Below are 13,881 nucleotides of genomic sequence, written 5' to 3' on the forward strand. Positions count from 1 at the left end.
TTACTCTCGTGTATATAATGTTGTGTTGTATTCTACTCTCGTGTATAACATGTATATAATGTTGTGTTGTATTCTATTCTCGTGTATATAATGTTGTGTTGTATTCTACTCTCGTGTATATAATGTCTTGTATTCTACTCTCGTGTATAATATTTATATATAATGTTGTGTTGTATTCTACTCTCGTGTATAACGTGTATATAATGTTGTGTTGTATTCTACTCTCGTGTATCTAATGTTGTGTTGTATTCTACTCTCGTGTATAACGTGTATATAATGTTGTGTTGTATTCTACTCTCGTGTATAACGTGTATATAATGTTGTGTTGTATTCTACTCTCGTGTATAACGTGTATATAATGTTGTGTTGTATTCTACTCTCGTGTATATAATGTTGTGTTGTATTCTACTCTCGTGAATAACGTGTATATAATGTTGTGTTGTATTCTACTCTCGTGTATATAATGCTGTGTTGTATTCTACTCTCATGTATATAATGTTGTGTTGTAGTCTACTCTCGTGTATAATATGTATATAATGTGTTGTATTCTACTCTCGTGTATAACGTGTATATAATGTTGTGTTGTATTCTACTCTCGTGTATATAATGTTGTGTTGTATTCTACTCTCATGTATATAATGTTGTGTTGTAGTCTACTCTCGTGTATAATATGTATATAATGTTGTGTTGTATTCTACTCTCGTGTATAACGTGTATATAATGTTGTGTTGTATTCTACTCTCGTGTATAACGTGTATATAATGTTGTGTTGTAATCAACTCTTGTGTATAACGTGTATATAATGTTGTGTTGTATTCTACTCTCGTGTATAACGTGTATATAATGTTGTGTTGTATTCTACTCTCGTGTATATAATGTTGTGTTGTAATCAACTCTTGTGTATAACGTGTATATAATGTTGTGTTGTATTCTACTCTCATGTATAACATGTATATAATGTTGTGTTGTATTCTACTCTCGTGTATAACATGTATATAATGATGTGTTGTATTCTACTCTCATGTATAACGTGTATATATAAAGTTGTGTTGTATTCTACTCTCATTAATAACGTGTATATAATGTTGAATCTGAAAGTGTGTACACAATGTTGTGTTGTGTCTGATAGTGTGTACATCATTTTGTGTTGTATGATGTTGTGTACATAATGTTATGTTGTGTGATGTTGTGTACATAATGTTGTGTTGTATCATGTTTGTACATAATGTTGTATTGTCTGATAGTGTGTACATAATGTTGTGTTTTGTCTGATAGTGTGTACATAATGTTATGTTGTATGATGTTGTGTACATAATGTTGTGTTGTGTGATGTTGTGTACATAATGTTGTGTTGTGTCTGATAGTGTGTACATAATGTTGTGTTGTGTAATGTTGTGTACATAATGTTGTGTTGTATGATGTTGTGTACATAATGTTGTGTTGTATTCAATTCTTACTTATATTGTGGTTATCCTTCTTTTGTCTGTTTTTTCTCCAGTTTTCTTCTTCATTCCCCGTCGTGAAAATATTGCTGTCATCTTGCGGTGAAGTGTCCGTGATTTCTGTCGTCTGCCCCGAGTTCGGGAAATAGTTGTCTATGTTCTCAAGGTAATCACTCTATGAATACCAGACAGTACCGAGGTAAATACATGTTCACATCAATAATTACAATACTACTTATCATAATAGTCATGTTTTTATTATCTTTATGTCGTTAATGTTCATCAATTGTACACCGACAAAACGCAACTATGGTGGGCATTTTTTTTTTTGTATTTGAGAGATCGCTTATACAAAAGTACAGAATATAGAAAGCCAAATATCTCAAGAGCAAATACGAAAATTAAATATTTAGTGATATGCAATTTGTTCTTTAATATTTCGAAACGTATATAGTCTTTGGTTCATTTATTCTGAAACATTCACAAAGAAATCAGATAGTTTTTTATTTTAAGAATTGTACTTTGTCATTTTAAAAAAATATCTAATTTTGTGGATCATACATTATCACAATTCAGTTTTACAAAAAGAATACAATCCCTAAAATGATTTTTTCTTTAAATTCATTTAATAAAGTTTGGTTGCAGAGCGTTGGGGTAATACAGGTTACAGAGGTACATAGTCCAGTGGCCTAGCTACATTGTAGCACTGTAAGCACGTGCTTGCAAATATTTTCGTTAAATCTTTCTAACATATTACGAAAAATGTCCTCAGCTTCTGGGGGGCTCCCGCCCCCCAAACCCCCTGCTTACAAATATTTCAAACCTAGCTACGCCACTGCATACAATCTTAGTTCGTCAATTTAAACGATTTGGAAATTTTTCAAGACATGGAAGTAAAATGTAAATACAAATACACGTTTGAAAATACATGAGAGTATGAACTGCACCACTTCACTCCGGCATCGTCATAAAATATCACAGGCAAAATGTTTATTTTTATAAATATCACAGGTAAAATGTTCATTTTTAAAAATATCACAAGTAAAATGTACATTTTTATAAATATCACAGGTAAAATGTTCATTTCACGAAGGAAAATGCGAAATATACTGACTAGTCTTTCAGAACTTCAACCTAGTATCAAGTATAGTGTCTTCTTTGTGTCCTGTTCACGTTTCGAGTTTTTTCTTCTTCTCTTTTTCTTGGGGGGTGAGGGGGGGGGGGGTAAAATGAAAACACTTTGCTTCTTTTCACCTCGAAATAACGAGGAAATTAAAAATAAAAAGATGGCAATATCAATCCACAATTCAGAGACTTGATTTCGTAATACATGACTTGATTTCGTCATACATGACTTGATTTCATAATACATGACTTGATTTCGTCCATATTGCACTACGATAATTTGTGATGTCCATGTTTTAAAATCGTTGTCTTATCGTCCATGTTTTTGCGACCTAAGTTTGTACCTTTTCCACCCAAGTAAAGGGGGTTTGGGGAGTTGAAGACCTAAAATGGGAAAGTGTCCTTTTTAAAATAAATATTCAACTAAAGGGGGCTGTAACCCCTCCCACAACCTTAGGCTCTAGAACTGTCAATGATACATGTGTGATTCTAATGGCAAGTTGTGTATCTTTAGATCAGGTAAGAATGGCTCAGCAGCTGCTAAGCCAGGTTTAAATGCCGACTGAGTCGGATTTACCTAAGAAGGAATTCTGAACTGCTCGTTGTAAATACCTAATCTTTACGTGAACTTAATTAATCTCGTAAAGATGTCATTTAAGGCAATTTAGAAAAGTGCAAAATGTACAGGCACTTGTTTCATACATTGGGTCCCCCCTCTTTAATACACGTGGTACTATTAAGGATGGGGGCCATGTATGAAACAAGTGCCTGTGGCAAAATGGAAAAATATTGCAGCAAAATTAAACTGAAACCACGACGTCCATACTGAAATAGCTGTCCAAATGTAACTGCACGAGATACTTTCGATCAATTCTTTAAAGTTAACTAGCTGTACATTTGTGTACCCTAAACAAACAACCGTTTACAGTCAACAAAATTCTGGTACACGTAGCTTAGTAATTACTCAGTGGTATTAGAAGTTGATTCAAAGGAGACACTGAAGAGGTCTGCAAAATACCATCACCAATCTCACGATTAAAAAGATAGTTCATTTCTTATCAGTCTACCCACATCAAAATGATCCAAACTATCCAAACATTCTCTGATAATTTAAGGTGGACGATGTCTGATTTAGACTACTTCTACCCTAGGTTCAGAATTTACAATTTACGTACTAGCTTTGGTACCGGAAGCTCTATCAACCAAATAAATAAGGCTTTACTGGGCGTCTTGGGGGCCGAAAACATATGTAGTTACTGCTATGCCTATTTTAGCACCTGAGTCCGGCAGGTTCTGCGTGTTAATGGCACTAGACACAGTTTACATGAATCTTCATTTGCCATTTTATATCTGTTAGATTAGAGAGTTTTCGTGACAAAAACACGATAAGAAGTCGTAAAATAGCGGGACTAAAAGACAAAACGTAGGCATAACTCGGAGGAAAACGAGAATTTGTGGTTTCTTTTTGTGGCATTTTCGTCATTTTGAGGCAAAAAAATGCTTTGTAGTTTCTACGATCACGTTTAACAACAATACTGTAAACCTTTTTAAAATTCGCATGCGGAAAATTTCGCGAGAACCTCAACATCGCAAACCAATCCTTGAATGTCTGTCATAAGCTCGATCGCTAAAATCACTCGCCGCGAACCAGGTTACCAGATGTGAATCGCGAAATGAAGTAGTCGCGAATAAAAGGTGGTTTACAGTATCTTATCTGTTAATCAACTACGTTCAAGTCGAGGCTAAGAACTTTCTCCAGTGTATGTAATAATCGTATCATATTCATTTTATCTATTTGTTTTTTGTTTGTTTTTTTTTACATCTCTATGTACATATGTACATAGTATGGGGAAATACATGAATTTTTAGAACAATAATTTACCATTGATTTAGTAGGTGGGACATGTTCTCAGCGTGCTACACACGGATTTTTTAAAAATGCGACATATTCTATATGACTTTGACACTTCAACTTCATACTTAGATATTCTAATTGAAGATTGTAGCCAATGATAGTTGCTTTGTCTGCCTTTTCACAATGTTATTGAAGTATCTATCAGCCACTTGTGAGAATTGAAAACACCAATTTGTATAAGTATACTTTGCATAAACTTATTAAGCAATGACATCATAAAAACATAATACACACAGTGTTGGATGATATTGGCCGCAAAATTTAGAAGGAGTCAAGGGAGACAACTAGGATACCATAAACCAACGGGTAAACTAGTGGCCTCGCTTAGTTGCGAGTGCTATGGAACCCCATGCCTGACGAGCATGGTGGCTAGGCCCGCAAGCTGCACAGCTTTTACACCTTGTCTCTGGTTTGCTACCTGGTTTAGAATTTTAACACCAACCAGCCTATAGCCTCTTCTCCTTTTATTAGCACTGAAATGCTGCAGACTCCAATCAGTTTCCAGTTATTCCAAACATTTGCGCAATGGCATTTAACTTCCATGTTAATATACACAGCCATGAGACATCCCTCATGCTTTGATGCAGATGGGCAGAGACAACAGGTTAAGCTGGTACAGGAATGATGTCTCCCTTGACCCCGCCACAAACATCGATATGATGTTCCCCACCAAAATTACTCTTAGATAATAGAGGGCAAAGCCCTCTCACGGCCCAAAGGGCCGTGAGAGCGGAGCTCTCCCTATAGGTAACACGTATATACATGTTTAAAAGGAAAATGTAGTAAAATAATGAAAAATTAAACCATACCTATGGAACTTGAAAAGTTTGGTACCAATGGCGTCGATTCGAATATTAGCGCGTGGACATGTATTCCTCCATTTTGAATCTCGTCTACTCTAGTTCACATCGTTCTGAGATGTTACATAAAATCCGTAAAAGCATGTAAATCTTATTTTCTTAATCATATATAATCACTCCACGATGAACGCCATGTTTTTTTGCTGTGGTTCAAACGCTATGTTTGTAAATTTGTTAAATAACGACGCTGAATATGACGTCACAATGTACTGTTTATATCAATTGCGTAATATTTCCCGCGTTCAATATATAGGCGGATCAAATGTCCAAAATTAGGATGCTTTGATACAGCTCCGTCCGTGTGCTAACTTTGGGTTGTTTTTGTCCTGTTTTGGATATAGATACTAATGCCAAAACTTTTTTGCTTCGCCCTCAAACACGGTCACGCCGTAAAACATATTATCTATCTACTAAATTAGTGACAGGTTATAGGAACCAACCAGAAATGACAATATCCTGCAAACTATTGAGGAGGGAAAATTTTGCCCTTTCCCCCAGAATAAATTCCAAACCACCCTGTATATTTCTGTCATGAACAATGCAAGCTAATTAACGCCACCGGCATACTTTCCGTTCTTCACGGAGTAACATGGCGGAAAGCGTCGATGTTCTTACCCTCGATCATGTATTGTCATAAATGAAATTTATTTCTTAGATATGTACATGTATATGCATATTTACAGTCTACTTTCTTATCAAGATTCATATGTGCATTGTTCATACCTCCAACACATTCATGAGGAATTGGCGATTATTAGAGGGCAAAGCCCTCTCACGGCCCGAAGGGCTGTGAGAGCGGAGCTCTCCCTATAGGTAACACGTATATACATGTTTAAAAGGAAAATATAGGAAATTAATGAAAAATTAAACCATTCCTATGGAACTTGAAAATTTTGGTACCAATGGCGTCGATTCGAATATTAGCGCGTGGACATGTATTTCTCCATTTTGAATCTCGTCTACCCTAGTTCACGTCGTTCTGAGATGTTAAATAAAATCTGTAAAAGCATGTAGCTCTTATTTTCTTAATCATATATAATCACTCCACGATTGTTGTGGTTCAAACGCTGTGTTTGTAAATTTGCGAAATAACGACGCTGAATATGACGTCACAATGTACTGTTTACATCAATTGCGTTATATTTCCCGCGTTCAATATATAGGCGGATCAAATGTCCAAAATTAGGATGCTTTGATACAGCTCCGTCCTCGTGCTAACTTCGGGTTGTTTTTGTCCTGTTTTAGATATAGATACTAATGCCAATACTCTTTTGCTTCGCCCTCAAACACGGTCACGTCGTAAAACATATTACAATATGTAGAGATATCAAAGACAAAAACATCGGAAATATGAATGTATATTACCGAGCGAAGCTCGGACGGGCCGAAGGCCCGTCCGCGAAGCAAGGCTCTAAAGGTAACACGTATGTAAAAGAAAAAAGTCAAAATCAGCAAAAGAAAAAGAGATAATCTCTATATACGTTCACTGAAATTTTCGTGATCCATATGGGCGCCGCCATTTATTTTTTCATTACCTGATTCAACAGTTATTCGTGTTTTATTTTTAATGCCAATGATAGAAGACTCTAACGTGCAATTCGTAATTTAAACACTCAGTTTTTTCAAAGTGAATAATATAATTATCATTGTAACAAGTTTTAGCAAATAAATACATATAAAACCGTAATACGACTAAATAGATGAACGAGTTCATGAGTTTCTTTGAATAAGAATATACGATAAAATTACGGTTACTTTTTTACCATTTTGAATTTATTGGTTAATTTTGTTTAGTTTTAACGGCCTTTTTCATTGCATACGGAATGTATTATTGTTGTTTATAATTGTTTGCTTTGAAAAAGAGAAAAAAAGTCGAGGCTAAATGTGACGTCACAATGCACAGTTTACGTCGCCTTGCGTTTTATTTCCCGCGTTCAATGAATAGGCGGATCATGTAAAACTGTTGTCCCCATATAAACTCCTTGAATACTGAGATGTTACTGGGTGTTTAGCGCAAGGAAATTTCATTCAAAATATATATTTTTAAATGAATCATAATCTACCGTACTTAACGGAATTATGATTACCACTCGGGACACGGAGTTACGTACATGCTTCGCTCGGTCCAACGGTCATACCGTATATATTAATCAGTGAAATACCCAAAAATTTATTGACACAAGTAAAGTGATTTTCTATGGATCTCTAAACACCAGGGGAAAAAAACCCCACTTATACCGAGCGAAGCTCGGACGGGCCGAAGCCCCGTCCGCGAAGCAAGGCTCTAAAGGTAACACGTATGTAAAAGAAAAAAGTCAAATTCAGCAAAAGAAAAAGAGATAATCTCTATATACGGTCACTGAAATTTTCGTGATCCATATGGGCGCCGCCATTTATTTTTTCATTACCTGCTTCAACAGTTATTCGCGTTTTATTTTGAATGCCAATAATAGAAGACTCTGACGTGCAATTCGTAATTTAAACACCCAGTTTGTTCAAAGTGAATGAAAAAATATTGTATAATTATCATTATAACAGGTTTTAGCAAATAATTACATATAAAACCGTAATACGACTAAATAGATGAACAAGTTCATGAGTTTCTTTGCATAAATTGCATACGATAAAATTACGGTAACATTTTACCATTTTGAATTTATTGGTTTAATTTTGTTTAATTTTATAACGGCCTTTTTCATTGCATATGGAATGTATTATTGTTGTTTATAATAGTGTTTGCTTTGAAAAAGAAAAAAAGTCGAGGCTAAACGGGACGTCACAATGCACAGTTGACGTCGCCTTGCGTTTTATTTCCCGCGTTCAATGAATAGGCGGATCCTGTAAAACTGTTGTCCCCATATAAAACACTTGAATATTGAGATCTTATTGGGTTTTTAGCGCAAGGAAATTTCATTAGAAAAAATATTTTTAAATGAATCATAATCTACCGTACTTAACGGAATTATGATTACCACTTGGGACACTCAAATGACCATTACATGCTTCGCTCGGTCCAACGGTTACGCCGTATACATATTACCGAGCGAAGTGAAGCGAGGCTCTACAGATAATACGTATGTAAAAGAAAAAATGACAAAATCAGCAAAACAATAGATATGATCACTGAAAATTTTGTGATCCATATGTGCGCCGCCATTTTGTTTTGTTCATTAGTTGCTTCAACAGTTATTTTTGGTTTAAATTTGAATGCCAAGACTACATGACTTTGAGGTGTAATTTTATTTAAACACTCAATTAGTTAAACATGAATGACACGATTATAGTAATAGTTTATAGCCAATCATTTAATAGAAAAACAGTAATACGACTAAATAGATGAACGAGTTCAAGAGTTTCTTTAAATAATATACGATAGAATACACTTATTGTTTTACCAATTTAAAGTTGTCGGTTAATCTTGTTTATTTTTAGCTGTCATTTAATTGAAAAACGGGATGCACATGTGTTGCTGTTGTGTATAAGGTCTAATTGTTTCGTTTGAAAGAGAAAAGTCAAGGTTAATTTGTGACGTCACAATGCACGATTTACGTCGGCCGGTGTTATATTCCCCGCGTTAAATGAATAAGTGGATCATGTTGTTATCCTCATATAGTCCGCGAAGGAAGGCTCTAAAGGTAACATGTATGTAAAAGGAAAAGGTTAAAATCAGCAAAAGAAAAAGAGACCATCCCTACATACGTTCACTAAAATTTCCATGATCCATATGGGCGCCGTCATTTTTAAAATTCATTTGTTGCTTGTTATTCGTGTTTTAATCTTGATTTTCGAAAATACAAGACTCTGGCGTGCAATTTGTAATTTAGATACTCAATTTGTTCAAAATGAATAGTATAATTATTTTTGTAGCAATTCTTAGGAAATAATCAAATAGAAAAACAGAAATACGACTAAATAGATGAACGAGTTAATGAGCTTCTTTAAATAATAATAATAAAAAAGATATAGGATATATAAACGTTTACTTTTTTTTACTAATTTGAATTTGTCAGTTAAATTTGTTTATTCTCAGTTGTCTTTAAATTACAAACGGGATGAATAATATTGTTGTTTTCTATAAATGTTTGGTTTGAAAGACAAAACAGCGAAGCTAAAAGTGACGTCACAATGCACTGTTTACGTAGGTTGGCGAATGGGTGGATCATGTAGTTCTCATAAATTCCCCCTTTAATATTTGGATGTTACTGGGTGTTTAACACAAGGCAAATTTTATAGGCAATGAATATTTTCAAGTAAATGGTCATTTCTAGTTCTAATATTTACTGTACTTGATTAATATGTTGTACGGTGTCACCGTTGAGACGAGCGAAGCCCATTTCAACATCTTGCAACACGACAGTGCTTATAGACATTTTATCCGCCTCTTCATTTAACGCGGGAAATATAACGCGGTGGATGTAAACAGTTACATTGTGACGTCATATTAGCTGCAATGTTTTTTCTTCTTCTTTCAAACCAAGCAAAAACAAAATGTTTGAAGCTATGAGAAAGCTTGTTTGGAATTTAAAAAGGTTTATGGTACTTTCTAAACAATCTAATTATTTGAATTACGGGTTTGTCAATGAATTATACTGCAGTGATGGCGACATTTTTCCAGAAGCATTATGGGTAACACTCATCTTTTTTCAGCTGATGAAAAGCAAATCACGTGACTCATATGTGTAATCATTGGAGGTGACCTCGTCGCGTCGCTTCGCGACGCGAGCTTCGCTCGCTATAAAAGTAGCAAACTTTATTTACTGTGGAATTTACACAATGTAAAGTTAAGAAATGCATGTTTCATTGTGATAGGGAGTTAATATAGGATTTCAACGGCGAAAAGTTGAAAGGGACAAGAAATTCATTTTAACCCATTTTAATCGCAACAAGTGGCCGAAGTTCAGGCAAGATTTCCCGAATCACTTTGTGTGAGACTGGTCTGAGATTCGGAAGAGGCGTCAGTCCAAATATCTAGCCTCGACGAATCTCGCTGAAGTTAGGTGCCCAGGATTAAGCATCACCTGTTAACTATAACAAACAAACTATTTAGAAAGCTTCATACTTTTATACCCAAGCTTACTTTTTCCTGCAATAGTCTTTTAATATGTTGACAGTGCTACCGTTTTAGCGAGCGCAGCTTCATATATGTGCATATTTTGTAATGTTCATGCTTTGATCAGGTTCAATTTAATTACATGAATTTTCTCCCAGGGTTTTATATTATCGAGCGAAGCAAGGCTCTAAAGGTAACACGTATACGTAAAATAAAAAAAATGAGAAAATCTGCAAATGAATACAGATAATCTCTGTATACGTTCACTGAAAATTTTGTGATCCATATGGGCACCGCCATTATGCTTTGTTCATTAGTTGCTTCTACAGTTATTCGTGTTTTGATTTTGAATGCAAAAAAATCCCCCCCCCCCCACAAAAAAAAAAACAAAAAAAAACAACAAAAAACAAAAAAAACACAAAAAAAAAACAACAAAAACAACAAGACTAACGTGCAGTTTGTAATTCAAATACCCAGTTTGTTAAAAATAAATGGTATGATTATTATTGTTACAGTCTTTAGCCAATCATCAAATAGAAAAACAGTAATACGACTAAATAGATGAACGACTTCATGAGTTTCTTGAAATAAAAATATACGATATATTTACGCTTACTTTTTACCACTTTGAATTTATTGGTTAATTTTGTTTTGTTTTAACTGTCTTTTAAATTGCAAACGGGGTGTATTGTTGTTTATAATTGTTTGATTTGAAAGAGAAAAGTGTATTGTTGTTTATAATTGTTTGATTTGAAAGAGAAAAATGTCGAGGCTAAATGTGATGTCACAATGCATGATTCACGTCGGCTGGTGTTACATTCCCCGCTTTAAATGAATAGGCGGATCCTGTAGAACTGTATCCTCGTATATCCCCCTTTAATATTTAGATGTTATTGGGCGTTTAGTGCAAGAAAATTTTCATAAATAATGTATATTTTGAAATGAATTATTGTTTATAATTGTTTGGTTTGAAAGACGAAGAAAAAAGTCGAGGTTACATCTGACGTCACTATGCACGGTTTACGTCGGCTGGTGCTATATATTCTCCGCGTTAAAGGAATAGGCGGATCCTGTATTTATCCTCATAGATATCCCCATTTGATACTGGCGTTTAGCGCAAGGGGGATTTCATAAATAATACATATTTTTAAATGAATTGTAATTTACCGTACTGAACAGAATTATGACTATCACTTGGGACACGCCAATGACCATATATCATGCTTCGCTCGGTTCAACGGTCTCACCGTATATATATTGAAAATCATTAAAACATGCATACATGAATGTGATTGAAATATTGTTATGCTATATATACAATTTGTTTCTGCTGCCTTCACTGTGACTTGCTTACCCTTTGATGAATGACCTGTTCTGAACTGTATGCTCTCAGCCTCTACATACTTTCTTTTTTTTCTACTCTCAATCTTTTCAAGTTACTAATTGTATGATAAAAATGCCCAAACCTTTCAAGTTTGTAAAACTATGTTTAAACAGCACTGTCTTTGAACACAAAACGCATTTCAATATATAATAATGAAAATTTAAAAATAAATCGATAAATTCAACTATTGGGTATGTATATGCCCCCCCCCCCCCCCCTGCAAACCTATCTAATTAGAAAAATGAAATTCATATGATAATCCCCTTGTAGCAATGGTATGTTCCAAAAGAGAAAATTAGAACAAGTTTTATAATATTGTACATAATCCTAGCTGTAACACAATGAAGAAATATTTCAGCATTCACATATAAACATTGAATAAAATTGCAACATCATTGATTTCAGCCCCTCTCCTGGAATGCTGTTGTTGTGAGGATACATTAATTAAGAAGGATTTTTTAGTCGTTAATAGCAAGTGGTATGGTTGTTTATCATGAGGGGGGGGGGGGGGTGTTGTCATCGTAGTTTGCATTACCGGGCATGTTAAGGAAATGGATTGAAGCACTTGTTATTTTTAGTTGCGGAAAAAAAACAAACAAATACTTTTTAAAAATGTTTTAATCCGATCGATTTTTTGTAATTTTTTAAATAGCACTAGATCTAATTCAGTACCTGTGATCCCTCACATATTCCAACAATTTTTAAGAAGTAAGTCTCCCCCCTTTTGTTTTGGTTAGAATAATAAATTCCTATTGAGAATTTAGTAGAGGGCGAAGCCCTCTCACGGCCCGAAGGGCCGTGAGAGCTGCTCTCCATACCCCAGGGCTCATACAAAAGCCTGATGGGTGAAAAGAAAATTTACTGCACGCACAGGTACAGTAAATAAAAGTCGATTGAAAAGTAATCCAAATTTTTTGCAGCTACAACTTTGAAACCGAACGGAAGAAGGAAGATCTCGCGAGATCTCGTGCTTTAAATAGGCTGGGAATACCGGAAGCTAGGGGGATTACATGTACATATTTATACTTTACTTCAGCTTTACGAAATAAAATTTTTCCTTGTTAGAGGTTGAGATTTAGCTCGGATTATTTCCCGCGCTCTTGTCATTAGAGCTCGCAGTACGAGTCAGCGCTCGCTACTATAGTTTATTATGGCAACCTAAGGGTATTGTTCATAGAGGGCGAAGCCCTCTCACGGCCCGAAGGGCCGTGAGAGCGGAGCTCTCCCTATAGGTAACACGTATATACATGTTTAAAAGGAAAATATAGGAAAACAATGAAAAATTAAACCATACCTATGGAACTTGAAAATTTTGGTACCATACCTATGGAACTTGAAAATTTTGGTACTAATGGCGTCGATTCGAATACTATCGCGTGGACATGTATTTCTCCATTTTGAATCTCGTCTACCCTAGTTCACGTCGTTCTGAGATTACATAAAATTCGTAAAAGCATGTAAATCTTATTTTCTTAATCATATAATCACTCCACCATTAACGCCATGTTTGTTGTTGTGGTTCAAACGCTATGTTTGTAAATTTGCTAAATAACGACGCTGAATATGACGTCACAATGTACTGTTTACATCGATTGCGTTATATTTCCCGCGTTCAATATATAGGCGGATCAAATATCCAAAATTAGGATGCTTTGATACAGCTCCGTCCTCGTGCTAACTTCGGGTTGTTTTCGTTCTGTTCTGGATATAGATACTAATGCCAAAATTTTGTTTGCTTCGCCCTCAAGCACGGTCACGCCGTAAAACATATTACTTTAGATAATAGCGAGTGCTGGCTCGTTCTGTGAGCTCTAATGACTAGAGCGCGGGAAATAATCCGAGCTAAATCTCAACCTCTAACAAGGAAATTTTTTTGACGCCAATCCCAGAAGTCCCTTGTCAAATATGGCTGAGTTCTCGCAAAGTCACACTTCGAATATGATTGGAACTTATGTGGATTATCATCTTAATCGTGTGGCCTCCTAGCTCCAAAATTAAGTGCACCATTAGGCGAAATCTTTAACGAAGTGCAATGCTTATGAGAGGCAGGCTAAGCTCTGATGTGTGACGTCATGGCTACATTTTGACGTACGTCATAATAAGAC

At 35.2% G+C, this 13,881-nt stretch overlaps 1 protein-coding gene across 1 annotated transcript in view; it reads right to left on the minus strand.

Moving 5' to 3' along the window:
* The window catches only part of LOC125681160 (uncharacterized), a 67,992-nt gene that overhangs the window by 11,470 nt on the left and 42,641 nt on the right, over positions 1–13,881 (minus strand). The window contains exon 5 of the mRNA XM_048921110.2: positions 1,458–1,617. Within this exon, the coding sequence (XP_048777067.2) occupies positions 1,458–1,617 (160 nt within the window). The remainder of the gene's footprint in view (positions 1–1,457; positions 1,618–13,881) is intronic.

Source organism: Ostrea edulis, chromosome 2 (genome assembly GCF_947568905.1).
Source record: "Ostrea edulis chromosome 2, xbOstEdul1.1, whole genome shotgun sequence".
Taxonomy (NCBI): Eukaryota; Metazoa; Mollusca; class Bivalvia; order Ostreida; family Ostreidae; genus Ostrea; species Ostrea edulis.